At 42.6% G+C, this 25,893-nt stretch overlaps 3 protein-coding genes across 9 annotated transcripts; all 3 read right to left on the reverse strand.

The window, feature by feature from the left end:
* Positions 1-6,340, reverse strand: chrna9a (cholinergic receptor, nicotinic, alpha 9a). The gene is made up of 6 exons (XM_028975805.1): positions 6,295-6,340; positions 5,687-5,871; positions 2,616-2,770; positions 2,178-2,361; positions 1,163-1,514; positions 1-812 (listed from the first exon to the last, which is right to left on the reverse strand). The coding sequence occupies exons 1-6, from the start codon at positions 6,338-6,340 to the stop codon at positions 1-3; spliced, it is 1,734 nt and encodes a 577-aa protein (XP_028831638.1).
* A 1,984-nt stretch (positions 6,341-8,324) lies between these two features.
* Positions 8,325-11,904, reverse strand: rhoh (ras homolog family member H). Of its 3 annotated transcripts, none has more exons than XM_028977623.1 (3): positions 11,673-11,904; positions 10,580-10,710; positions 8,325-10,493 (listed from the first exon to the last, which is right to left on the reverse strand). In XM_028977623.1, exon 3 carries the CDS (start codon positions 10,387-10,389, stop codon positions 9,817-9,819), a length of 573 nt encoding a protein of 190 aa, XP_028833456.1. In that variant the 5' UTR covers positions 10,390-10,493; positions 10,580-10,710; positions 11,673-11,904; the 3' UTR covers positions 8,325-9,816. The 3 variants fall into 3 exon arrangements, with proteins under 3 accessions (XP_028833456.1, XP_028833455.1, XP_028833458.1); XM_028977622.1 differs by having other exon boundaries at positions 10,580-10,714; XM_028977625.1 differs by lacking the exon at positions 10,580-10,710.
* A 1,683-nt stretch (positions 11,905-13,587) lies between these two features.
* On the reverse strand, positions 13,588-25,754 carry n4bp2 (NEDD4 binding protein 2). Of its 5 annotated transcripts, XR_003749638.1 has the most exons (17): positions 25,450-25,754; positions 24,246-25,053; positions 23,598-23,722; positions 23,432-23,520; positions 23,281-23,357; positions 23,082-23,195; positions 20,513-22,461; positions 20,291-20,361; positions 19,933-19,978; positions 19,150-19,388; positions 18,926-19,050; positions 18,025-18,160; positions 17,512-17,688; positions 17,252-17,420; positions 17,041-17,164; positions 16,625-16,767; positions 13,588-13,609 (listed from the first exon to the last, which is right to left on the reverse strand). XR_003749638.1 is itself a non-coding variant. In XM_028978567.1 (16 exons), exons 1-16 carry the CDS (start codon positions 25,667-25,669, stop codon positions 16,716-16,718), a joined length of 4,491 nt encoding a protein of 1,496 aa, XP_028834400.1. In that variant the 5' UTR covers positions 25,670-25,754; the 3' UTR covers positions 15,992-16,715. The 5 variants fall into 5 exon arrangements, 4 of the variants coding, with proteins under 4 accessions (XP_028834400.1, XP_028834399.1, XP_028834398.1 ...); XM_028978567.1 differs by lacking the exon at positions 13,588-13,609 and having other exon boundaries at positions 15,992-16,767; positions 17,512-17,685; positions 19,150-19,361; XM_028978566.1 differs by lacking the exon at positions 13,588-13,609 and having other exon boundaries at positions 15,992-16,767; positions 19,150-19,361.
* Between the last annotated feature and the right edge of the window lie 139 nt (positions 25,755-25,893).

The following is a 25,893-nucleotide window of genomic DNA, read 5'->3' on the forward strand; positions in this document are numbered from 1 at the left end:
TCAGGTTGCCTTGGCAATGATCAGGATGCTCATGAGAAAGACCATGATGAAGAAGATCCACATGAAGAAGCGATCCATCACCTTGGCGACCTTCTTCCACTCTGCGCCTTTGGCCTGGTATGACCGCTGCTCTCTGAAACAGTTGGCAATGTACTCGATGTTCCTGATGACCTTCTGCTGCTTTCCACACGTGCAGCCCATGTTGACGCCATGTTGGTAGCCGCCGCTACTTCTGTAAGGGTTGCTGTGCCCGTAGTCGTCGCCATGACTGTAGCCATATGCTTGTAGCTTCTCTGGTATGGACAAATCGCTGCTCTTTAGTTTCTCGTCCAGAAGTTCTGACGCTTGGGCGTGTGCATTGACGTGACTGTGTAGGTCGCGGGTGATGTGTACGTAGGGCTTCTCCGCGGTCTGGTGCTGTGCGTTGCTTTGGAGACGAGGAGGGTGCCTGTAGTCATGGTGGTTGTTCTGGTTGTTGTGACGCCGATAGTCTCTGTTGTCATTGCGCTGGTTGTAGTTCCCGTTTGCGTAGTAGCCATTTTCCAGGCAGTAGCTGCAGTACGTAGGATCATCATGGTAGTCACCACCCATGGGTTCATCAGAGTAGAGTGGACTGCTTGAGATGTCAGGGGAGGTGCAGTTCTCACCCACCTCGTACACAAAGCACAATTTGGCCATATAGTCAATAATGAGAATCTTTGCCCAGTGAGGTACAGGTTTAGCCTCGGCGCCGCAGAAATGAATGTTCATGATGAAGATTGTCAAAGACGTAGATGCAGTGATCATCGTCATTGTTGCAATGTAGTATTTTCCTAAGGGCCATGAACACAGTAGCAGAAGGAACAAATCAACTGATGAGTTTTGGAATCTTTAACACAAGCACACAAGAATTAACGGCTTCGGAGAAACAGCTTCACTTTGCCAAGTTGTGTCGATCTTATTTCAATTACAAATACTGGAAATTAGATTTCGTTGGGAATATATTTATCCTCATTGTTGGGGAGCAATGGGCTACATGTAATTGAACCAAAATAGCAACTTGCTGGCATTTAATCTAATCAATTGATAAAAAAATTTAGCTAATGTATTGCACATGTTGCAAAGCTTTGTACAGTCCTGACTTGAACAGTCATGATTAATTAAAAAAACAGCCTTCTCTCACCAATCAGGGGTACGCTCTCTGAGGGGGGCATGCTCTCTGCCACCATGAGCTGGAAGACGGTGAGGGCAAGCAGCACGGTGACACCCAGTGAGACCTTCTCCCCAGAGTCAGCAGGCAGGTAGAAGCCCAGCGGGGCCAGGAAAGAGATAAGGAAGCAGGGCAGCAGGAGGTTGTAGAAGTAGAAGGAGGAGCGGCGCTTCAGCAGCACGGTGAAGGTGATGTCGGGATACGGGTCTGAGCAGCAGCCATACATGATCACATTTTTCACTGCTGGCATCCCATGGCACTCCCACTCTACGTTCTCCACAAAGTCGGACAAGTCCCCGCCATCCATATCCATGGCGATGTCAACCTGCCATAGCAACAGGAAGGCATTGGACGACATCAGTATGTTCCCTCTGGTAAAATATTTGGACATGCAATTGAATATGTCAAGAAAATATTCTTGAATCAAAAAAAGTCATTGTGTTAGGTCATATTAAAACGTATTTTTTAAATATTTTTTAAATAATTTATTGCGGTTTAATATCATAAAACCCTGTTTTAAAAAATTGATTCAGACAACATTTTGTTTGTGTGACCATTCAAATAATATATATAACATGGGAGCAATATGCTGAGCTTTTTTCCTACACCAGTCTTTATTGTGCAACTAATTTTGATTTGTGATTAATGGACTAATTGTTTTTATTATCAACCCTAATTAACATTTATTTTTTAACAGCGCCAACCCCCTTGTAACAGTCAATTTCTATCCAGTCTGTGTTTTATTCTGAAATTCTGGAGAAACACTAGACTGGCTGCTTGACAGTTTTTTCCTCCTTGTTCAGTTGGTTTATGCTAACTTCCATCATGTGGACTTGCAGATGGAAAGAAAGCTGATTTGTTCAGATTTCAAATGTGAAATTTACTCCGTTTCACTGCACCAGTCACACTATCTGAGTTCAAATTCATTACAAAATGTAACTGTCCAATCGGAGCACACCACATCTGCATATGTGACAGATGTGCGAACCTGATTGCCATTGTACGTCCAGGAACCAAATGTGAGGTTGCACTGCTGACTGTCGAAGGGGAAGTACGCGACATCCACCTTACAGGAGCTCTTGGTGATGGCAGGTGAGTCCCAGGTAATCTCACCGTTATAGCGCAGGACCACATTGGTGTCTGGGGGTCCAGATGATCCCTCTTCATCAGCACTATCACACAACAAAACCAACACTTTTCCTGATTTTCTTTCCTGACAATGGTCACCAGTTTTCTGTAACTAAGTTTACTTTGGGGGGGCAATTTACATTTTTTTTATAAAAAAAACACAATGTGTGTGTTATATTTTGATTGTGTTTAGAACCTGTTATAAAGTACATTTGCTGATCAAATATTGCAATGAAAACCAGTAAACATCTGTTTGAATATGATATGGTGATGCAAGTGTGTAGATTGTGTGTGTTACTTGTTATAGAGGACAATATCTGGTCTCCAGACTAATGATGAGGGGATTCTGATGACCTCCAGCCCGTCATACTCGTCCTTATCCCAGCGCAAGTAGGCATCATGCCAGATCTGCCTCACCCACAGGTACGTGGTCAGGACCTGGTTCCTCTCATCCTGAACACACACACACAAGGCAACTGCAGCGATCCAACATACATCACAGACATGAGAGAACAGTGAGTGTGTGTCGTGTTCAGTGATGCAGGCTTGTGTTTCCTGTGGAAATTGATGTTAAAGGAGACATGTGAGTGTAAACACTCCCACACACACAAACCACTTAATTCAATGGTTTTATTAATGAATGAAACACATGAATACATTATCTGCCAGGAGAAAATATGTCAATAGCAGTCCTTGCAGCAATGAGTACAATGTAGAAATATGCATGCCCAAAAAAATGTCATCCATCCATCCATGATTTTACCCCTTATAAAATGGTGCACATCATATAGAAAAGTGATCCAGGAACTCTAGGAACTTCCCTGAAATGGACAAAAGGCATTTAACCTGAAAATACATAACAAACTACATGATCACACAATTTAGTCATGACAAACATAAATTTTTTTACTATTAATACACACATGCACACAGAAATTACTCCAAAAGCATGTGCATACAAGCAAATAATGTAACATATAAAGCTTATTTCTTTTTACAGAAAGGCTGCTTCCACATTTACTCATCACTGCTCTACATGCACAGAATGTAGATCTTCCACAGAGAACATTCTACAGATGAAGACAGAGAGATTGCGTAAGAGACAGAAACATCTGCACTTCAGCCCTGTACCCTTTGGGGCCTTTTTTCGGAAAGAAAAAGATGCTGAAAACAAACAAGAGTTCTATGTGTGTTGCATGAAGGTGATGTCAGGGTACGGGTCTGAGCAGCAGCCATACATGATTTTATTTTTCACTGCAGGCATCCCATGGCACTCCTACTCTACATTCTCCACAAAGTCGAGCAAGTTTCCACCATCCATATCCAAAATATAGTCGACAACGACAAAGAATAAATCCTCTTCATAAAGGCAATGTTACCACGTTAAACAAGTTTACAGAGTTATCTAAAATAATTATATATACATATACACATATGTTTTTTTACAATTAAATATTGCAGCCCTTTCCCAAGATCAGAGTTGAGTGGAGTAGCCAAACATTTTAGTAAGTATGAGTAGCATTACTCCAGCATAAGTAAAAAGTAGTCCTCCAAAAAAAAGTCTTAAAGGGTTCAAAAGTATGTAGTGATAAAAACTACTCAAGTACTGAGGTACTGTTTGGGTTTAATATCTTATTTATTCATACAGAAACTGTACTCATGCAGAAAAATATAAATGTGCTAATTCTAATACTGGTATTTCATAATAAAAAGAATAACTTATGAAAGCACAATTTGTAATTAATGAACTAAATCTGAGTGTACAAGCTATATTATATATGCTAATTGTGTGTGTTAGCATTGCAATATTAAATAACAGCTAAACAAAATATTAAATGTTAAAATGTTCAGTTGCCTACTTGGCTTATGGCGCCATTTAAAAAAATGTTAACAAACGCTAAAAGGGGCGATATGAAAACTGGGATTCTGTGTTGTTTCTGTAACCTTCAGTTTTAGCACTGGAGACATTCGCCTCTGCATTTTTCATTCCGTGTCTGTGCTTCGTGATGAATTTGTGCCGCCATGTCACCCCGTTAGTGTGTGGTCATGTGTTTGGTCTTTGGCTACATCTGATTGGGGAAACGTTGCCATGTGATTATTTTTGCTGCGTCTGAGAAATAAAGCATATCTGACGTCTGGAGTAAAAAAAAGTAACAAGTTGATTGTTGCCCAATGTAGTAAGAGTAGAGTTGCTAATTCAAGTAAAAGTAAAATGTATGGCGTTAGAACCCTACACTTAGAAGTACATTTATTTTAAAAAGTTACTTAAGTAAATGTACCAGAGTAAATGTCATTCTTTACTACCCACCTCTGCCCAAGATTATAATAAATGTGTGCATTATGTGTGCAAAGTAGGCAGCAGTGGATGTATACATTTATCTAGATTAATTCATTATATTGATGAATGTGATGAATTCATTATATTGATGTAGTTTTTTGGGTTCTTTGATTTATGAAAACAGGCATTAAAGAAGTTTTTTTAAAAAACATGCAGTATTCCAGCCCACACACACCAGAAGTTTTCATTCTTTATAGTACGTGTCAGATTTGTGAAAAAAGCTCTTAGTTTTATTCATATGGCTCTTTTAATTTTACATCAAACATTTCTGTGTAGTTCCCACAATGTTTCTGTGATGTTCGCATGATAATTCCATTTCTGAACAATTATGGGAAATAGTTCATGTGTTGAAGAATAATTTGGATCGCATGGCATAAATTGTTTGAATAGTATATTAGTCTAGAGTAATACAATTTGAAAGTGTTTTTACATTTTTGTAATATTTTGTTATATTAATCACACAAAACCCCATTAAAAGAATCTTGCCTTACAAACTCTTCATGCAGTGTTTCTGCATGGGAATGATTACATTGAAAGAAAAACTGGTGGTTTGAAAACTTTACCACATGCAGACAGATGCCTTGTGTTGTACTGAGCCGCCCACACATGACAAGAAACACACAATTTAAAACACACAGTTCATCCCCTCCGTCCTCTACAGCTAGAACAGGCTGTTAAACAGTGCTGAAGAGTGCGTGTGTGTGTAACCACTAGTTCAATTGGTTTTTCAAAGTGGACAAGTAAACCACACACAAACACACATACACACACTGGACTTCCAAATCAAAAACCTTGATGTGGTTTAAAAAAAAAATGGTGTGTGTATGTGGATAGAGGAAAGAATAAAATTTCTATAAAAATGAAAAAGGTTGAGAAAAGAATACTTTCAGATTTCTTTTCAGAAGCCGCAGGGAAATCAAGATTTGGTCACTGAATATTTTTTCTAGTGTAATGTAGTTATAATATAGTTACACCTTTTCAATACATATGTAAAATGAAATGTGTATGTGTGTGTGTGTGTGTATTAGTACCATGTCTTTAATCTGAGACAGCGTGATCTGCAGTGTGACGTTCAGGGCTTTGTCTGTGTCCTCCACCGGCCGCAGCGCAGAGTTGTAGTTCTCCATCAGGTCATTGAGAAGCTTCTGAGCGAAGCGGCCCTGAGCTCCACACACCCCTGCAGACAGAAATAGGATTTCAGTTAAAAGCAAGCACACTAATTTGGGAAAAATAAATGCATCGTTCAAACTGAGAGCTTTGCGGCCATTTTTTTTTGCCCATTTGAAGTGTGATGAAAGAGTGTAGATGGTATCGGAACCCTCATATTTAACTCTAACCGCTCTTAACTGCTGCTATGACCTGTGGCCCTGTTGGCCACACTATCAAATTTTTTTCAAGCTTTCACATTGTCAGAACAAGCCAGAACATTAGTTCATTTGCACCATGTATTTTCAAATTTGCCATTAAGCGCTTTAACCTGTATTCTTTTTGAATAATTTGCATAAAGTTAATAATTGATATTGTTTAGGTAATATTCTGCAAAAATACAATCATGAACAACGAATGACACCGCACTGAGCGAACAGAATGAAATGCGATTGTTTAGCAGGCAGCCATGTTTGAAAGTGGAGTTTCTTACCCTTTAGCACAGTGCTAATCCACAGCATCAGCACAAGCACCCTCATCCTGCAGAGACGAATACACACACACGCTGAACACACAGACACACACACACACACAAAGTATAGTCCCGGGCTCAGCTTCTTTTGAACTTCATCTGTCGTTTTTTAAAAGTTAAATGACCCACACACTTCATTGACTTTAACTTTGCGCTCGCTGACGGACCTCACGTCTCTCGGTTTTAGTGTTTCCCTGTGGAACAGGACACGTTGGTGTCACGTAACACAGACACACACACACACACACACACACACTAAGAAACTAGATGCCTTGTCCCAGGCTTGAGACAGCATCTATGTGTCCTTGAGTGTGTGTGTGTGTGTGTGTGTGTCCGCAGTGTTTGTATCATCCTGCTGTCAATCAGTAGGAAGAGGTAATCTTACATGGTTTTTTGTAGACAGGTTACACACCATGAGTTTTAAAACAACCTGCTGACAGGCCAGTGACATAGACACACACACACACACACACACACACACACAGAGTGAAGGAAAATGATATTGACCCTGGAGGTGAAGTGACACAGGAAGTGACTCTCACTGGTGTCTCTGTCTCTCCGCATCCCATTGGCATTCAGTATGCATGTGTAATGTATTTATAAAAATTCAATCAGCAGGCTTTCCGATGAACAAACTGTGATGTGTGTCCACAATCCAGGCCTGGAAAGGGTCAGAAGCAGCAGACGTCCACGTGAGATCGCCCCCGGAGATCTGGGATGACAACTTGGACCATCCAATGCTGATGAATGCTTTCTTCTGAACCATGCTATAAATGATGTTAGTGCATTCACTCTGTACAAACTCCCCGGCCATTTTCTCTGAGCCCCATTTACCACCCCGGTGTGAAATTGAAAGAATAAGGCCAGATTTCCTTAGATGGTGAACAACATGTATTTGTGCAACTGTAGCCTGTTTTCTGTTTAAGCTAAAAAGAATGAGTGCTTTCATAAAAACCGTTGCTATTCAACAATATAATAGTTACTATAATAGTTACTGTAGGGCACCAAAACATATGTTGGTATATGTCATATATAATTGTTAATTTGTATATTATTATAATTATATAATTTGTATATAATTATAATTGTATAATTGTTCTCCTGTTATTAACACATTAATCAAATTTCAGTGTCAGCTTTACTTTTGGTATTGAAAGGATGAATTATGCATTCTCTGTGAAATGTTTTTGTAATATGCATTATAATGTTGCTTTCTGGCACATTATTTTTATGAGCCAGTCTCCTTGCCCATGAGTAAAGGAGCAGATAAATACGGCAACACACCTATATTACCAGTAATTTATATTAGAGCAACACATGTGTGGTATAGTAGTCTGAGTGTACTGTCTATGCATGTGTGTGTGTGTGTGTGTGTGTGTGAGAGCGAGTGTGTGTGTGTGTGTGTGTTCATGTGGTGAGAGCTCATCACAGGTGTTTCCTGTCTCAGAGAAAGAGTTGGGGCTATGTGGTGGAGTTACTGAGGTGTGTGTGTGTGTGTGTGTGTGTGTGTGTGTGTTTGTGTGTGCATGCATGCCTGATCATGGTACATGAGCAGAGTAGACATTTTAAATTTGATTTGACGATGGCCCAGTATAACAGAGTGTTTCTTTCTCTTGAAATGGATGGATGCAACTTCCACTCTGAACAGATACAGTGATAAAAACCACAAAAGAGATATAGGTCACCACTAAGGTCACCAATGTGTGTGTGTGTGTGTGTGTATGTGAGAGAGACATTGAGAACAGTGATATATGTGTGTGTGAATATCAGAGCAGGGTGAGAGGTGAGAGGTCACTGGAACATATTTTTCTTTCAAGGTACTCATTATTTTTATTAAATGTAAAATATTTTAGAGCTGCAGACCTATAATGTCAAATATTAAATAAAGAATGAAGGATCTGTACAAATAAATTCGAGTGTATTTTAGAGTGATTTTTTATCTAAAAAACAAATCACAAACAGAAGGAGAAATAACAAACAGATTGGTTCGAACATGTCATAAGGGCCACACCAGGGCATATTCACAAGAAAAAGAACCGTCTGCTCCCCTGTCACTGTGTGAAAAAGGTCATTCGGGCAGTTCGCAGGAAAGTACATACAAATCTGATGTATCTTCTACCCGTAATTACATCACACCATCTTATCACTTTTTACGTTCTTCTCAAAGAAACGCAGGCACGACAAAATGTTCAAATTCTACTTAAGGAATTGTTACCAAGTTTTCTGTTCTGTTGTTTTTTTATTATTGCTAAAATGCTCATTTGCATTTTTATTTCTGTTTAAGGATAGCCTAAATTTTAGTACTTTAATAAAGGAGCAAAGTACGTTTTAAGGATCTGATCCAAACTGTGACTGTGAGGAATTTGCAGTAAAGTGTTTAATTCTGAAGAACATGCATGCTGGACCGTTTAAAAGTCTCTCACCAGTTCAAATGGTCTTAACAAAATTATTGCCAGAGTGCTTGAAAATCTAATGTTTCTAACTGTTATCCTGATGCAGGAACTCAGTGCAGTAAAGTGCGAGAGTGAGAGATTATTAACTATTAACATGTTTTAATGCACGTATGGGTGCAGGGGTTGACCAATTGGATTTCTAAATTTGACTGCCTGGAAGCTCAGCGCAGAACACACTATGTCACGGCAGAAATGTTGGGTCCTGGTTTCTGTGAATACGAATATAGACTGTAAAGATCACAATCAAATCACCACAGCAGCCTGCTCTCCTCCTCCTTCCTCCTCCTCTCTCCGTCTTTCTCTGTGTCTCACACACACACACACACACACACAGACACACACACACACACACACACACCCTTTAATTTGCATTGGTTTGACTTTTACATCTAGAAATTGCAAATTCATTGGCAATTGTGGGTTTTATACTTGTCTTATACTTGTCTTATAAGAATCAGATCACTATGAAGCATAATGTCTCAACCATAAATGAGCTACAACATGGTGCGTTTCATCAGTAGTGGGTCGGGTCGGACGTGAAGTGAAATTCTGGTGACGTTGCGCAGCAGAACTAATCTGCTCTGTTCAAATGGCGTCTGATTGCACTTCGCGAAGTGCTTGCAACTGAGCCTTCCATACATATCTGTTTTATCTGAAAGTCTACACCTGGGTGTGCGAACGTAGCTACTGCACACTAGTCGGTGAATTTCCGTCAAGGGTGACGAACACTGCTGAAGTGTTTTCACTTGGGACACTATTTATTATTTTGTCTGAATGAATTATTGTCCGAAAAAATGTTGCTTCATATTAAAAGGTTTCAACTTGTTTCAGAAAAATGTGTCATTTTGTACTTATTTTTGACATAAAACATTCAGTGGTATAAAAATACTTTAAACGATATAAACTTGTATTAAAGGGATGCGCTCTCTCTCAAAAAATCATTTTTCACGACAAAATATGACAGCTTTCTAAAAAAAAAAAAGTCCAGATGCACTTAGGTCTGTAAATGGGTAGAAGTGTTGCTGTGGAGTCAGGCGATCTTGCAGGCGTCCATGTTGAAGAGCCGCCGGCGCGTCCGCTTCTTGGCCTGGTTGATGGCCGTCCGCACGGCGCACTCGAACACCTGCTGCACGCCGCGGTTGCTGAGTGCCGAGCACTCCAGGTAGCCCTTGGCGCGGATCTCCTGGGCCAGCCGCTTCCCGTCTGCGGCCGAGCTGCAGTTGTTACGGTGAGAGCCCGCCTCGCGCTGGTCGGTCTGCGTGGCGACCACCAGCACGGGGACGCGAGGCAGGAACTCCCGGACCTCGGCAATCCACTTCTGCCGCACGCTGGCGTAAGATGGCGGCTTCGCCACCGAGTAGCAGATCAGAACCACGTCTGCCTGTTGGTACGACATGGGCCGCACCGACCGGAACGTGTCGTTTCCCGCCGTATCCCACAGTCCCAGGCTGATCTGAACACCGTCCATGAAGACGTCCACGCCCGTGTTGTCGTAGATGGTGGGCTTGTACATTTCGGGGAAGGTCTCGGACGTGAAGCGCACCAACAGGGCGGTCTTCCCCACGGCACTGTCCCCCACCAGAACGCATTTGATCGAGTTCATGACGAAGCCGGGGAATTGGTCCTCTGTTCCAGATTAAGGATTTAGATCTCCGCCACACATGACCGGTAGTTTGTCCATCAGAGCCTTGGTGGACGAAGCGAGTCCTGCGATGAAGAGGCGAGGGAAATTACAACAATTCAGTTCTTACCCATAACACTACACATGAGCACATGAGATCCTGCTAAAATACCTTCATACTAGCCGCTACATTCTAGCCGAAAGAGTGAGGGGCGACTTGACTCCAGATCTGGTGGTCTATGCAAGTGAAGAGGAAAATGGCGGCGGTGTGACTGGAGACACGTACCTACCGCTGCCACGGACCTTTCTTAACGAGAAGGAACAATTTAGGCAAAAATGACATGTTCACATTAAATTCACATTAAATACATTTTAATCAGGTGGGAATGCAGCTCCTCAAAGCTATTCTACTACTCTTGAAGCGATTCGTTGCATTGCAATATTTCATTAGATTGTACAGAAGCTTTCAAACTTCTGCTATCAAACGACCATTAGATTCCTAGAAGACGTTTCATTCGAACTGCTCAGTTTGTAAAATGTACAACAAATGTATAATAAATGTATAATAATATGAACATAGATTTGTGGAAAACAGGTGGAATCCAGTGACATGGAGGATGTCTGAGAGAAAGAGACAGAGTTTCAGCAGCCTTTAAGCTAACAGGCCTGTAATATTCTGACTATAAGAATTCTAATCCTCTATCTCAACTTTCTGCTTGCTGTTTTCATTTCTTTGGAACACATTAGTTAAATTAATATCTATTGGCAAATCTAACATTAGGGAACGTGTCCAAATGACATTAATAAGCATATAAGGGGAAAAATGAACATGATAACACCAATACTAAACTCAAACCTGCACATTAGATTGAAAAAGAAAGCTTACATTAATTTAAAGTGAGCCTGACCCACAGTTTTAATGTTCTCCTTCTGTATATCACTTTATCTGAGCGAAACGTTTTTTTCCTCGCAGGGTTACTCGTTAATTCTTTCTAGCTCTTTCTCTCATATAGAACAATGAGTGCTTACAGCTTACACCACCCCAATTTATCTACACTCACCTAGTAACTGTCCCCCCCGTAACTATTTATTTAAGTTCACTGCCGACTGTCATATAATGACACCAAGTGAGAACAACATTTGAACAAAACATTTTTATACAAGCATTTTATCCAGAAACCTGATTATTTGATGTAATAAACACGTTATGAAGAGAAGTACAGATTAAACAGATTAAATGAAGGAACTGTTGTCTTTCGTCTTACCTGATTTCTTTTCTCCGGGTGCTCAGTCCTGAGCGAATGTCAAAGAACAGATGAAATGAGGAACTCGGTGTGTTTTAATTTTGGTATTTGAGCCTATTTTCATTTGAATTAAAATGATTAATTCTTCAGTCCCACACAATGGGTAATGAAAAACAAAGAGGACTCCTTTCTTTCACTGCCATTTAATGTGTCTTGAATACCAGAGAGAAGAGTGACTAACAGACAATTTTACCATTTGATGCGCACAAAGGAAGTGTGTGTGCGCGCGCGTGTGTGTGTGTGTGTGTTTTTTACCAGGCACTTCCAAGCCGCATCCGTTCAGTGTGTGTGCGAGTAGAGGAGTTTTTTTTCATTTGCATTTTAAGTTTACGAAGAATTTTATGTAAAGCAGAGTTTAGTGAATAACTTGTACGCTTGAATTAATTACAACTCGAGTTGATTCTAACCCTGTTGTTTTAGTGTAACACTTATTTTCTTAATCCATAATACAATGAAAAGTCAAATGACTTTGTTTTGTCATTTTTTTGGAAATGATTTGTGCTGAGCATGTGTCTATTAGACTAGTGATAGTGTATAAAATGCAGTAAAGCTTTTAAGGATGTGGCGTAAACTCTTGTAAAAGAATGCCCTCTAGTGACCTTTTTTCTTGTACGAGTTTCGCCATCGGCAGTTGCACGCAGCAGGCGTCGCTTTGATTTTCACTGCAAAGACCACGACCTTTACACTGCAGCGGCGTGCGCGTGACTCATGCTTGCTCGCCCCACTCCTCTCACACGAGAGAGGGAGACTCCGCAGGCCTGCACGGCCGCAAAGCCTGCCGCATCATCGGTACCTCAGCGCTGGTGGATTATGCGTGTTGTGCGTGTTAATGTGACCATAAATGACGTGGCCACATGATTTTCCTTCTAAACAAGAACAACCCCAAATCCAATGAAGTTGGGACGTTGACTCCACTGAATATGTTAAAACTGATAAACTTTTTACGTCTTTTTTTTTCCACTCATGTTGAATTTGATGCATGCAACACGTCCCAAACAAGATGGGACAGGGGCTTATTTATCACTGTGTTACATCACCTTTCATTTTAACGCTCGAGAACTGAGGACACTCATTTTTGGAGCTGTGTAGGTGGAATTCTTTCCCATACTTGATGGACAACTTCAGTTGCTCAACAGTCTGGAGTCGCTGTTGCCGTACTTTGCACGGGCCAGTCTAGTATCCGCACTCTTTTACTATGAAGCCACGCTGTTGTAACGCGTGCAGAAATTGGCCCCGACTTGGGTCGTCTCTGAAAAAGGTGTTGTTTGGATGGCACAATATGTGTATGTATTAATGGTGCCTTCAAGTGACCCATGCCATGGGCACCAGCACACCCCCGTGCAATCACAAACGCTCACTTTTCAACTTTGCGCTGGTAACAAACTGAATGGTCCTTTTCCTCTTTCTTTCCTCAGAGGACACGACGTCCATGATTTCCAGAAACAATTTGAAATGTCAACTCTGTCACGTCCATGCGGGCATGACGCGGCGGGTGAACGGAGAGGAGGACGAAGAGTGACGAGGAATGGAGGACGCTTTCACCTGACATCACGAAACCGGGGTTTAATTGTGAATCACAAGACAGGGGAGACATCCAAGACGTAGACACTGGTGAACACGGAACATAACTTCAAAGACCTGACAGCGGACAGAAACGAACAGGGCAGCTTTATACATTTGACACAGGTGAAAACGATTAGGGAAAATTACACAGGACAACAATGAAACTCTGGTCCGGATCCTGGACCGGAGTAACCCCCATTTCGGACCGGATCCTGACAAACTCGTCAGACCACAGCACATTTTTCCACTTTGCGTCAGTCCATCTCAGATGAGCTCATGTGTTTCTGGGTGTTGCTGATGAATATATATGTATGTATATGTGTGTGTGTGTGTGTGTGTGTATATATATATATATATATATATATGGTTCTCGCTTTGCATGGGAGATTTTTAACTTGTACATTTACGGCATTTGGCAGACGCCCTTATCCACAGCAACTTACAACGTGCTTTCAAGTTACCAACTTTCAAGTTAACTTGTAGATGTTGTGACGAACTGGGTTAACCGACAGTGGTTTTCTGAAGTGTTACTGAGCAAAGGTGGAGCAAGGCTCTTCAATCGATTCTTGCCGCTTACGTGCAGAGATTTCTGTAGATTCTCTGAATCTGTTGATTCTATTATGGACAGTAGACGATGAAATCCCTAGATTTCTTGCAATTGTACGTTGGGAAATGTTGTTCTTAAACTGCTGGATAATTTGCCTGCCCCAGGTCTGAGCCTTTTGGGGATTCTCCTTTTATACCCAATCATGTTTCCAATATGGGATGTTCCTCAACATTCCCAGTCTTTTTCTGCCCCTGTCCCAGCTTTTTTGGAATGTGTCGCAGGAGGTTTATCAGTTTGAACATTTCATATCTTGTCTTTGTAATTTATTAAACTGAATATAGGCTGAAAAGGATTTATGTTTTAATTACATTTGCCACAACGTCCCAACTTCGTTGGAATTGGGGTTGTATATTTTTATGATTACCTCTGGAGAAAGTGAAACGGAGTTGAAACAGGTCTGGCAACACGTTTGTTTTGAGTAATGAAACCAGTCTTGCCAGTACAATTTCCCTGAAATGCACCATTTAGTGTCCAAGTTCAGATAATGAGAAATTAGCAAATATTTCCTCCTATATAGATCTAAGAATTAGGATTAGAATTTATGTTACATTCCACTTTTAAACTAGATAAGTACAATTTAATAACAAATTCAGCAACAAGGTGATGGAATGATGTTGCTTACTAACACCACCTTTTATTAACACCACCATTAGCCATAAATAAATGCCATGGTATAGTCATTCAAGATTCGTTTTATAGCTATAGCAGTGAACATGCAGTGAAATTCATCATTAACCATTCTGTTTTGACTGTGCATAGTTAAAGTAATAGTTATAAAAAATAAATAAAATTGAATAAAGGTGGGGAAATTGTTTAAGGAGAACTCAAGTGGCTATGGATACTGCTATAGTGCATTGTGCTTAAATTGTGCAGTGACCAGTGGAACAGTAACAGTCGACTACGGTGACCATTCAGACGGTCTGGTTGGGAGGTGTGAGGTGTGGTGGGATGTCCTGGTTCAGCATCCTCATGGCCTGAGGATATAAACTCCTCCCAAGTCTTTCATTTCTGGCTGTGGTGCATCAGAGCAGAGCCTATTGCCTGATTTTAAGTATTGAAGAAGTTGTTTATGTGTGATTTGACCTTCCCAAATTCTCCCATACCACCCCTCTGCTACGTTCCCTCCACTGGCTCCCAGTAGCTGCACGCATCAGGTTCAAAATACTGATGCTGGCCTACAAAGCCAAACATGGAGTAGCACCATCCTACCTCACAGCCCTTATTACACCTCGCACTGCACCTCGTATACTCCGAGCCTCCAGTACTGCTCGCCTGGTCCCTCCATCTCTGAAGGTAAAAGGAAGACGCTCATCTAGACTCTTCTCCGTCTTGGCCCCTCGGTGGTGGAATGAACTTCCCCTCGAGGTCAGAACAGCTCAGTCACTGAGCACCTTCAAACGGCAGCTCAAGACCTTCCTCTTTAAAGAATATTTAGATTAACTTGTAACCTTCTTGTTGTCGAACTTGTGTACAGAATCTACAACAGAGTGAATAAAAAGGTTGAATTCATAGTTGGGGTTCACTAGAACCGGAACTGATCACTTCATCGATGGTAACTTGAAAGCACGCTGTAAATCGCTCTGGATAAATGTAAAAACTTTTACATTTACAGCTTGTACCAGACGCCCTTATCCAGAGCGACTTACAGTCAGTAGTTACAGGTACAGTCCCACCTTGGGAGTGTCTTCCTCAGGGACACAGCGGTAGTAACCTGGCTCTTCTGGTTTATAGGCAAGTGTGTTACCCATTAGGCTACTACCACCCTGACCTTGATGGCACGGATGCTGCATTTGATGGCACGGACCTGCAGCAGCCTTCCGCCACAAGGATCACCGTCTGTAGGCCATTGCAATCCTGGAGACAGCTGTTACCAAACTATGAAGTAAGGTTCTGTGTCAGGATGCTCTCCACTTACTACCATTGTGTCCCTGAGCAAGACACGTAACCCTGAGTGTCTCCAGGGAGACTGTCCCTGTAACTAGCCGCTCTGGATAAGGGCGTCTAAAAAAAATGCTGTAACGTTAACGTGACACCTATGACAGTTGTATTTTATTTTGTTTGGTATATGTTCTTGAAAAACATTTAGAAGTAAATTGACCTGGCTGAAAAGTAAATTCCAATCCAGACGAGTTTTATTTTTTACACGTTTTACCAAAGTAAATGAACAAATTTACAAATGTCATTTAAAATGATCCCTTTACATGACAAGTCAAGAAATACACAATCACTTAAGAATTTATATAAAAAAAAACAGACCACTGTGTATGCAATGATACTGAATTAAGCCTTAAAGAATTAAATAAAGGCATTTAAGTGAGTGCATGTTGATTCGTTCTAAAACTAGAACATTACAAATGTTACATTTGCTCTCAGACACTCAAACCTAAAACTGCTTATTTTAACAAATGTCAATAAAATATTCAAATGCCTGAATGAAAATAATACATTTGGCACACAAGAGCACACACATGCAGAGCAGAGGAGAAAGCCTCTGTACACACTTTCACACCAAATCCAGGCACGCACTTCTAAAACTGCATTAATAGTGAGCCCTGAGAATGTAGTAAACACTGACTCAATGATTTAAGAGCCATAATAGTTTGTTGTTGTAAAAACTTAGAACATATTCCAAACCAATAAATATAAATGGACCTACAGGCCTGGTAAAGGCAAACCTTTAAGAAATGTATAAAATAACATTGTGTGCATGATAACACCTTACAGAGGTAGGCACAGTATATATGTGTGTGTGTGTGTGTGTGTGTGTGTGTGTGTGTGTGTGTTCAACAGAGAGATATTGTGCGCGTGCACAGCAGAAATCACTGAACTGCCTTTCAATTGTAGTGCAGGGAGACTAAAATTAAACCAACTGTTGGCTCAGTAAACCTATGAGAGTGGGAGGAAGAAAAAAAATTAGATAAAAATGAACAGGAAAAAAGAATTGCTCATCAATTATGCAAAATACTTTATGACGTTAAAGGCTTGTCCTTTGTTGATTCATGCAGGGAACCAAAGAACAAATATTTCACTTAATTGTGTCTCCCAGATATCTGATATCTGTTATTTAACATATATCATATCTATTTTTAACATAAATGTTCTTGTGTTCATGATTGTGTTTTATCATGAATGTAAGCCAAGCAACCTGGAAGCTGTTACCTGTAATTCTGTTTAGTGAGGTACTCAATGACAGCAGGCCGGATTCTGGGAACACCCCCTTGGCTGTGGTTTCCTCTACCTGTCATGATTGATAGCTGGGGCCGACACAACCCCTGTTGGTATTCTACAGATACATAGACAAATAAATTCAAGAAAATCTCTACGCAGTGAGTGTGCGTATGAGCATGAGTGAGTGTGTATTTGTGTGCACCTGTGGTCTTGTCGATGAGAACCTGATGAAGATGTTGCAACGCTTCATCAACATGCAGGCCATGGAGATCTAGAACATTCTGTGGCAGAAGTGATGCGTTGACTCGCTCAAAGATCTGCACCGCCGCGCGATGATTTGCCTCTCGCATCTTCTGACCATGCAAGTGACCCTGTTCGCAAAAAAAAAAAAAAAAAAACACACACACTATTTGTATACTTTTTGTGTCTGGCTTGTGTGCTGCAAGTGGGTTTGAGTGTTACCTGCTGGGCATAAAAGCTGGCGACATCTTTCTTCCCTTGTCTGTAAGCTTCAGCCGCTTTGCTAAAACTCTCTTGCTGTTTAAGTCTCTGCAGACGTGCCTCAGCTCTGAAGTCTTCATACTCTGGGTCCTCAGTATCCTGATAGATCAATGCGGCGTCCTTCAGTTTGTGCACCTGCTGTAACACAAAGACATTACTTGAAAAAAGCTGGGGCAGTGGTGGCCTAGCGGTTAAGGAAGCGGGCCCGTAATCAGAAGGTTGACAGTTCGAATCCCGATCTGCCAAGGTGCCACTGAGCGAAGCACCGTCCCAGGCACCTGTCATGGCTGCCCACTGCTCACTATGGGGTGATGGTTAAATGCAGAGGACAAATTTCACTATGTGCAGCTGTGTATCACAATGACAATCACTTCACTTCACAAGAGAGCGTACAGAAGTCATTGCATAAAACGATTTAAATGATCTTCTCGCTCATATGGCCTTTCATGAGTATTCCTAAAAAGAAAAACTCACCCTCTCTTTGCTGTGTGGTCTAGGCTTGCTAGTGCTGTTGTTTCGCTGTGGGGAGGTATCGGCTGCTACCACATTTCTGACAGGCCCCTCATCCAACAGGGAGTGTAGAAACTGCTGCGTCTGCTCCAAGTTATAACTAATTCAAACCAGTAAGAGGAAACACGGTCCACAGTAAACTTTGACAGTTACTTGATCTAAATCAGACAAACTGAAACAAAAATAGTTGGTAGATTCATTTGTTTGCCTATCAGTTACTCATGCAAATTTTAAAAGGCATTAATGATGCTGCGATTTAATGACTGTATGCACTCGCTCTGCACTCGAAAAATTCTTCCGGCAGAACCACCAGCAATGCAACGTGACAGACCCACAATTCAGTTTGGCGGTACATGGAAGTCATCCCATTGAAAGTGAATGTGAATCACCTCCGCTCACCACCTGAGCCTCTTGTGTCATCCATTTTGTGATCAAGCTTAACAGTAAGAGGCACCCTGTATGACATGGGGACAGACAGACAGCTGGCCTTGGGAGAGGGGACAGAAGTCTAATGATTTCTTGTCCTCCTTAAGGCCTGCTTCTGCCCAGTGACTGTTTCTGTAAAGACTGTAGGGAGTCTTACTAAAAAAATTCAGCGATTGCTTAGTAAACCATTTTACCTCTTGAATCATATGGATGGTCTAAATATTTCAACAACAGTATACAGAAACCAGCACTGTAAACCCAGTCCATCCTCCTTTTTTTCTTTTATTATTTTGCTGTTTTGTAGAACTGTGGAACTACTCCAGAAACGCAAGGCAACTGACCAAACAGCAATTTTGAAATGCATGGTGTATATTAGACAATACTTTTCAACATTTTAATGTAGTGAGTGTGTAGAAGGCAGTCTCTCCTTTTTTCTTACTTGTGGTCTCTGAAGATATCTTTGAGAAAGAGTCTGTCAATGGAGGGGAAGACAGAGAAGAGCCGTTTCTCCTTCAGCACTGCCGCTCCGTCTTTCCTTTCATGGTCACGGTGATTCAGCACGGACTGAACGCAAAACAAATACAGTGCCGGCATGGTACAAATTGCACAATGAGTGTCTGTCTATATTTTCAGAACTGTGTGTGTGCATTTGCAATGTAAAACCTTCTCAATCTCCTGCAGTGCCTGCTCCTCTGTCATGATGTCCCTGAGAGAGACGTGTGGGACAGACACACTCCAGTGGTCCATGAATGGAATATTTTCATGCGACTCCGATTGGCCCAGGAGTGACTCACAGTCATTTGTACCACTCTGAAATTGGGAGGAGTCCTGCTGCCTGGCAAAATCTGCCTGTGAGTTGCCCGATTGTGCAGAGCCTGTTACCATGGAAACAAAAGGTGATGCTGAAAAAAGTGGACAAAAAAAAGGTAGAAGCATCGATCACAGTCGTCTGGACATATAAAAAAATACAATAAAATACATATCCCTATACATGAGTCACAATACAATTATATCACCATATATTGTGATTCTGTGCATGTTGCGATATTCTACAGTTCACTGAAAATATAAAACCAGAGCTGAAATACAAGATGCTGTGATCGGTCTTCCGTGTTTTGTGATCTCACAGGCAATTAGTAATTCAAAGTACTCAGATGTACAGAACCACCTACAGGAGTGGAGGTTGTAGTCGCATGTTAATTCTCATCTCTGCTGACCTCAATCAAGAAAACACACCACCCGGTGGACTAAACTTGCATACAACAATATTGATATTTGACGTTGCTGTATCGATACAATATCACCATGTAAATATTGCTAACACCCCTAGAAGAAAAGAGCTTCATTAGTGTGTACATGTGAGTGTAAAGAGTGTAAAAAAGCATTTATGATGCCTCACAAATGTCTTCATAGGAAATGTGAGATCAGACAATTCTGTTAACATACTTTCTTGCAGAAGTTGATAGGATAATGCCTCTTGTAGCTGCTTCTCCTGCAAAGACACAGGGAACAGAAATACATGTAGATCTACCCATATACATAGTTTCATACACCCCCCCCCTCCCTTTTGTGGTGATAAATGCTCAGAAATGCAAAGAGACCTTGTTCCTTTCTAAATTAAGCTTCATTTGTACTACACAATACATTCTGCTTCTCTGCACAGACTTCATTACGTATAAATTTTTAGTCTTTAAGTTTCTGAAGCGCAGCTCTTCTGTAGACACATAAATTATGCAAAATGTTAAAAATAAAAAGTTGTGCATTTGAATCACAATTCAAATGAGTCATAATTGTGATCTTGTACCTGGATGGTTTCTTTCCATTTCTGATGCAGCAGTCGGGCGAGGTTGAGATCCATCTGAATGCTGCAGTCATCTAAAGCAGAAAAAGAAGTGGGAGGTAGCCAGAAGGTGTGAATTTGTTGACACACATCTACTAAATATTTCAGTTTAATTCAATTTTTGCATATATTTACAATAGGATACTTTTTTAATATGCAAACTGGGAAAAAACCTTGAGCGTTTACCTGGGTTGACGCCCACAGGGCCAAACAGTTCAATGAGCTGTAGGGCAAGTTCAGTAGGCAGCCTGAGCTCCAGGGTCCTAATGTCCAACCGTGCTGTGCTCCTCTCCCCTGATCTCTCTCGGAGTCTCTCGATCTCTTTCTCCCTCCTGCTCCTCTCCCTCTCCTGCTCCTCCTTCCTCTCTCTCTCCTGCAGCTGGGCCAGGATGAACTGCGGGACACCATCTACCTCCTCCACTGCCTCTTCCATCAGAACATCCCAATCAGGCTGTTCAGCTAGGTCTTTATCAGACGCCCAATGCAGCTGTGAGAGGCTGGATGAGGTGGGATCTGGACTGAGCTCTTTTTGCATGTCTGATGCGTTAACACTCCCAGAATCCTCAGCATCTACTGATGTTTCATCTTTGACCTGTGCTTCTTCGTCTGACCTGCTGACCTTGACCACTGTGTGACCACTGTCATTGGTGACGCCCTCTGTGGTGATAATGCCTGCCATTTCGTTCCCTCTTATCACCCCATCCTCCTCCTTTCTATGTTCCATTTCATCTGCCTCATCCTCAGCTCCCTTGGGCTCCCGTTCTCTCTCCTCTTCATCACCTCCTTCTCCCTCAAGACTCTTTTTCTCTCTATGAGAGTCACAGTCCTCCTCTTCTCGGCTCATTTCTTCTCCTGAATCCAGCAAAAGGTTTGTAGTCCATTGCAGGTCCTGCTGGCATTTCTCGTAAAGGTCCTGCAACGTTTCCGTGGGAACAGCTCTGAAGTGATGAATGAGAACTTTCAGGCCCTGGTCTTCAATCCCACTGTCCATTAGCTCAGGCTCATCAACCTGAGCGCCTCGTTCGTGCGTCACTCGTTCACTCGGACACCAGATAACGTCACTGGATGTTCTGGGAATAAAATGTGTTGCGTTTCCCATGAGAACCTTCACAGTGGCACAGTCCCACAATCCTTCATGTTCTAAACGCCACATAAGGGCAAAGTCACTTGCCTCAGTCTGTATGTAAACACCTGGCAATGGAGCGGTTTTGGCCGGGAGCGACTGGGCCGAGGACTCCGGTTGTTGCGGTGCCGATTCTGGGAGGAGGGCCGTGGGAGAACAGGGTTGCTGGTTGGTGAATGTGAGAGCTAACCGGCATTGCTTCCCTGACCGTCTGCTTGGTCTCCGCCTTTCTGCAACATGGCTGCCACCCGTTCCCTCTGTCTCTTCACCTTTCTCTTCTTCTTTTATTTCTCGTCCATTTTGTCTGTCATTCACCATCCTTTCATTCTGCACCATATGCTCCTGTCCAGAGTCTCCTCTTTCCTCTCTTTTATCCTCTTCCTCATGGCCACACCCTTCTCCTTCACTTTCTGAGTTTGACTGGTGTAAAGTGTAGGTATGAGTCAGACAGTCGGGGAGCGGCGGCCAGGCTTCACCTTGACTCTCTTCCCCGCTGTCAATGAGGCCACTCTGGTCTTCAGCTTCACAACTAGACCTTAAAAGATCCAGGGGTTTCTGGAATTCTGTTACATCTGGACCTACGTTTTTCACCATGAATGCAGGTTCACCTGGCCCTTGGTTGGTGTCTCTCTGGCTTTTCGGTCGTTTGTCTCGTGGCTGCAGGCTTTCAAAGGGCCAGTCACCCACAAATTGCAGAGGGCTTCTTTCAGCCTTAGAGTCATCCCCCTGGGGACCTTCTTCATCCTGCTCCTGACAGGATTCAGGGTCTACATGCTTCCCATCTCTCTTTTTCCTCTGAGCAATGGACTGGGAGAACTCCACCAGCTCTTCCTGCAGCTTTGTGGCCTCCTCCAGTTCCCGGTCCAGCTCTCCTCCATCAAATAACTCAGGAGAGCTGTCATCACCCCCGGCTACCACCGTCTGCGCTGGAACAGACGAGACATCGGGCAAGGAGGCTGTGCTGCGAAGACCAAGCAGGTCTGGCCGGGGCAGACTGGGGACCTGACTAGGCCTGACAAAAAAATTATTCAGATTAAGACAGATTCTTACACTGATTCTCACACATGCCATGCGCTGCCACTTGTGATGACATCATTTTCTTTGAACCGATTTGAAATACTGTCCACAACTGTGCATAAACAATAAAAAAAAATTAAACAATATGTGCATATAAAAATAAAAGTATATATGTGCAAAAATAAACAATATGTGCATAAACGGAGAAAGGCCCATCATCAGCGTCAATTTGTCTTGCTGTATTCACTAATGCAAAAATGGCTCTGTGGCTTATTGTTCCTGTCAGTCAAAGAACATTCACAATTCACTTCTGTATGTTTAGTGCAAACTTGCATGCAGATATTAACATATTTCAAAATGGCTCACCAGTACAAATATTAACCAGCAGAACACTATTATTGATACTTCAAATTTTCATCAAAGTTATAGTCTAAGGTTGAATTTTGATGTCTCTGTGATCTGCTCTGGGTGTTTGACATAAAATGGACTGCTATTTTATTTCATCAACTCACATTTATTCTTATTATACTACTTGATGAATTGACATTATAAAGACCGTTATCGCCGCAAAAAGATAAAAAGAGACATGGCAGTGTGCTGAAGAGAAATACCCACTGTGCGTTTACATCAGGTCGCGTGGAGCCCATGATCGACTGGACTGAAACGAAGCGATCATAGCCATCTAGAATCCGTCGGATCTTCTCCCGGCTTACCTTGTGCCTGGTGTGTCTGAACAGAGAGACATTTGGGTGTCAGATAAGGAAAAAAAGCATTCTGAAAAATGAAAGGTGGAGAAGTGGAGAAATTAGATTACTTCTCCAGTTCTCTGGGCTTGTGCTTCCACCAGGTGTCGGGCTCACGGAACAGAACTTTGTATTTGTACTTCAGGGCCTGTAACAACCATGGATTTACACTGTGTGCAGTAACAATACTCCCATTTTTATTTGCCAAAAAGGAGCCCTCACCTTCGCAACATATGGTTTCATCTCCCAGCTCTGCATGTTGGTGTTATCGATGATGACAGGAGTCTGGCCTCTCTGCAAAGCCTCCTCAGCTGTAAAGTAAAGATGCTTATTTAATGTACTTAACGGCACGTGGGGGGGGTGTCTGGTTGTGTGAACTAGTTTGCACCTCTCTGATGGTTCCACTCATGTGCTGTTCCAAGCTCTGACGGATCATAGCGGTATTCCCCAGAGCGACAGAAATAGTCATCTGTGCTCAATGAAATCCCACCCGGGTTCTCTTTGAGCATTGCCCTACAATACAGAGCAGCGGCTGAGAACACACATACTGTTCTGAAGATGTACAAACGAAACCTTTCCATTGTATTTACAATTTTCGGACTTATCCAGAGTGACTTAGTAATTGCAGTCCCCCAGGAGCAAGTTAGGGTTAAGCATCTTGCTCAGGGACAATATGGTAGTATATGGGATTTAAACCTGGCTCTTCTGGTTCATAGGCGAGTGTTTTACCCACTAGGCTACTACCACCCTAACCTAACCATGACCATTGTGTAGAAGGCCTTTTTATTAATATTTTATGACATTGAATTAAGTTTCTTTCACAATTCTGCAACACCACATTCAATTAGTGACAGAGGGTTAACCAGAAGAACGCCAAACTGATCAGAGAAGGTGCTAAAATCAGTAACTTTTTTTTGGCAAAACAATGCTTATTTTATGTTTAAATAAAAAATGCATTATGTAACTTATACATAGGTTAGATTATCCAGGTTCATTATTTGTATGGAAGAATATAGATAGAATATTGAAGACACACCTGGCCAGGGTGCTTTTGCCTGATCCAGGCGCACCTCTAAGCAGCACAAGTACATTTCCTTCAAGGCAGAGTCTGTTATTTGAGGTTGGATATTTTGTGGTCCAGGATGTTGGTATGGTGGCTGTAGGTTTTAAGGGGGCGTGGCTGACAGGCTGATAGCCAAACCAGTAAGATGGGTAAGCAGGGGTGGGGTTTAGCGCAATAGGTGTAATGAAAGATGGCCCTTCAGACTGTGGCCTGAACTCCGGGGCCTGAGGGTTCCAGACCACCCCCTGTTCTGATGAGAAGGTCGCCCCCGAGCTGGGCTCTTCCTCTCTACGGTAAGTCTGGAAGGCAGAACCAGCCCCTCCCAGTTCTAGAGATCCACCCATTAAATGGCTGAAGTCCAATGACCTGTCCTTGTCTTTATCTTCTGGAATGCACCCGCCTCCAAAGCTCAGCTCATCCACCGGAGACTCACCCCTACAGGCCCCAGTCAGCCTATGGCTGGATGTCTGCTGCTGCTGGCCAGACAGAGAACCCAACACTGCTGTGGGATCAGGAGCCTGTGGAAGGGGTAGAGAGGACAGGGCTATGGCACCAGGAGGGTTCTCCTTCCGGCTGAGCTCTGTGTGTGTCTTGTGGAACGTGGGTGAATCTCGTTTTACAGGATTCCGTGTGTCCCCTGAGAGCCTGGGGCCCGCTTCACGCGCAGACTTGGGGTCTAAGAGAGCTGCCGCCACCTCAAAGCCAGAAATGGGCGGACGCACAGGGGCGGCACCTTCAGCTGCACCAGCCAGCTCCAAAAGAGAGTCCATTGCATTCTCCACTGAACAACAGAAGACATGGAGAATTAAACATTGGAAGAAGGTGCATGAGTTAAAATGTGTTTTTTATTATTATGATTGACCTTAGGAGACAATACGTTTGACTTTTAGGCAGCATTTCTCCATAGATTAGTTGTAGTAAATACACTTTGACGTTCACTTCAAGTTAAGATAGAAGTCATGATAAAAAGTGCAGAAAATGAAGTGGGCAAAGAGAGGGGGAGAGGTAATGGTCAGGAGTTCGTGGCGCAGTGCACGCCGTCGTTTATTTAGATTTTGACTACCGGTCACGGGACGTGGGACGTGGGCAACACCCCTCGTCACTCAGGCGACCTACGGTCCACGCAGGCGGCTGGTGAAAAGTTAGCTCGCCCCGCCCGACCGACCCGGTCCCTTACCTTTAAATTCACACTCCGCCAGAACCATGTATATGACATCGGGATCTAAATGCGAGAACATCTCTTCCATTTTACGAACGATTTCCTCGCTGCCGGGGACCGCCGCAGCAGCGCCAGCGTCTCGGCCAGTTTCCCCACGACCCTCCGAGCCGCTCCGGAACTCGTCGGCGGGTCCCGCGGCCCGGACGGGAACCGCTCCGTTCTTCTTCTTCTTGGGCATTCTGCTCGGTCCGGACGCGCGGCGGCTTCGCCACGACGAGGCCGGAGCGGTCCAGAAAAAAACAAGTCAACTCTTTAACCCCGAAATAACGCGAGCGCCCCGTGTGGCCAAATAACTAAGTTGCGAGAATCGAAAACGTGGGTCGGTTTCAGGCGCTGGCCTGGATGGTGAAAGCGTACGGCACTACGGTACGCGTTAAGCGCAAAACATTTCTCGTAACAAAA

Source organism: Denticeps clupeoides, chromosome 4 (genome assembly GCF_900700375.1).
Source record: "Denticeps clupeoides chromosome 4, fDenClu1.1, whole genome shotgun sequence".
Lineage (NCBI taxonomy): Eukaryota > Metazoa > Chordata > Actinopteri > Clupeiformes > Denticipitidae > Denticeps > Denticeps clupeoides.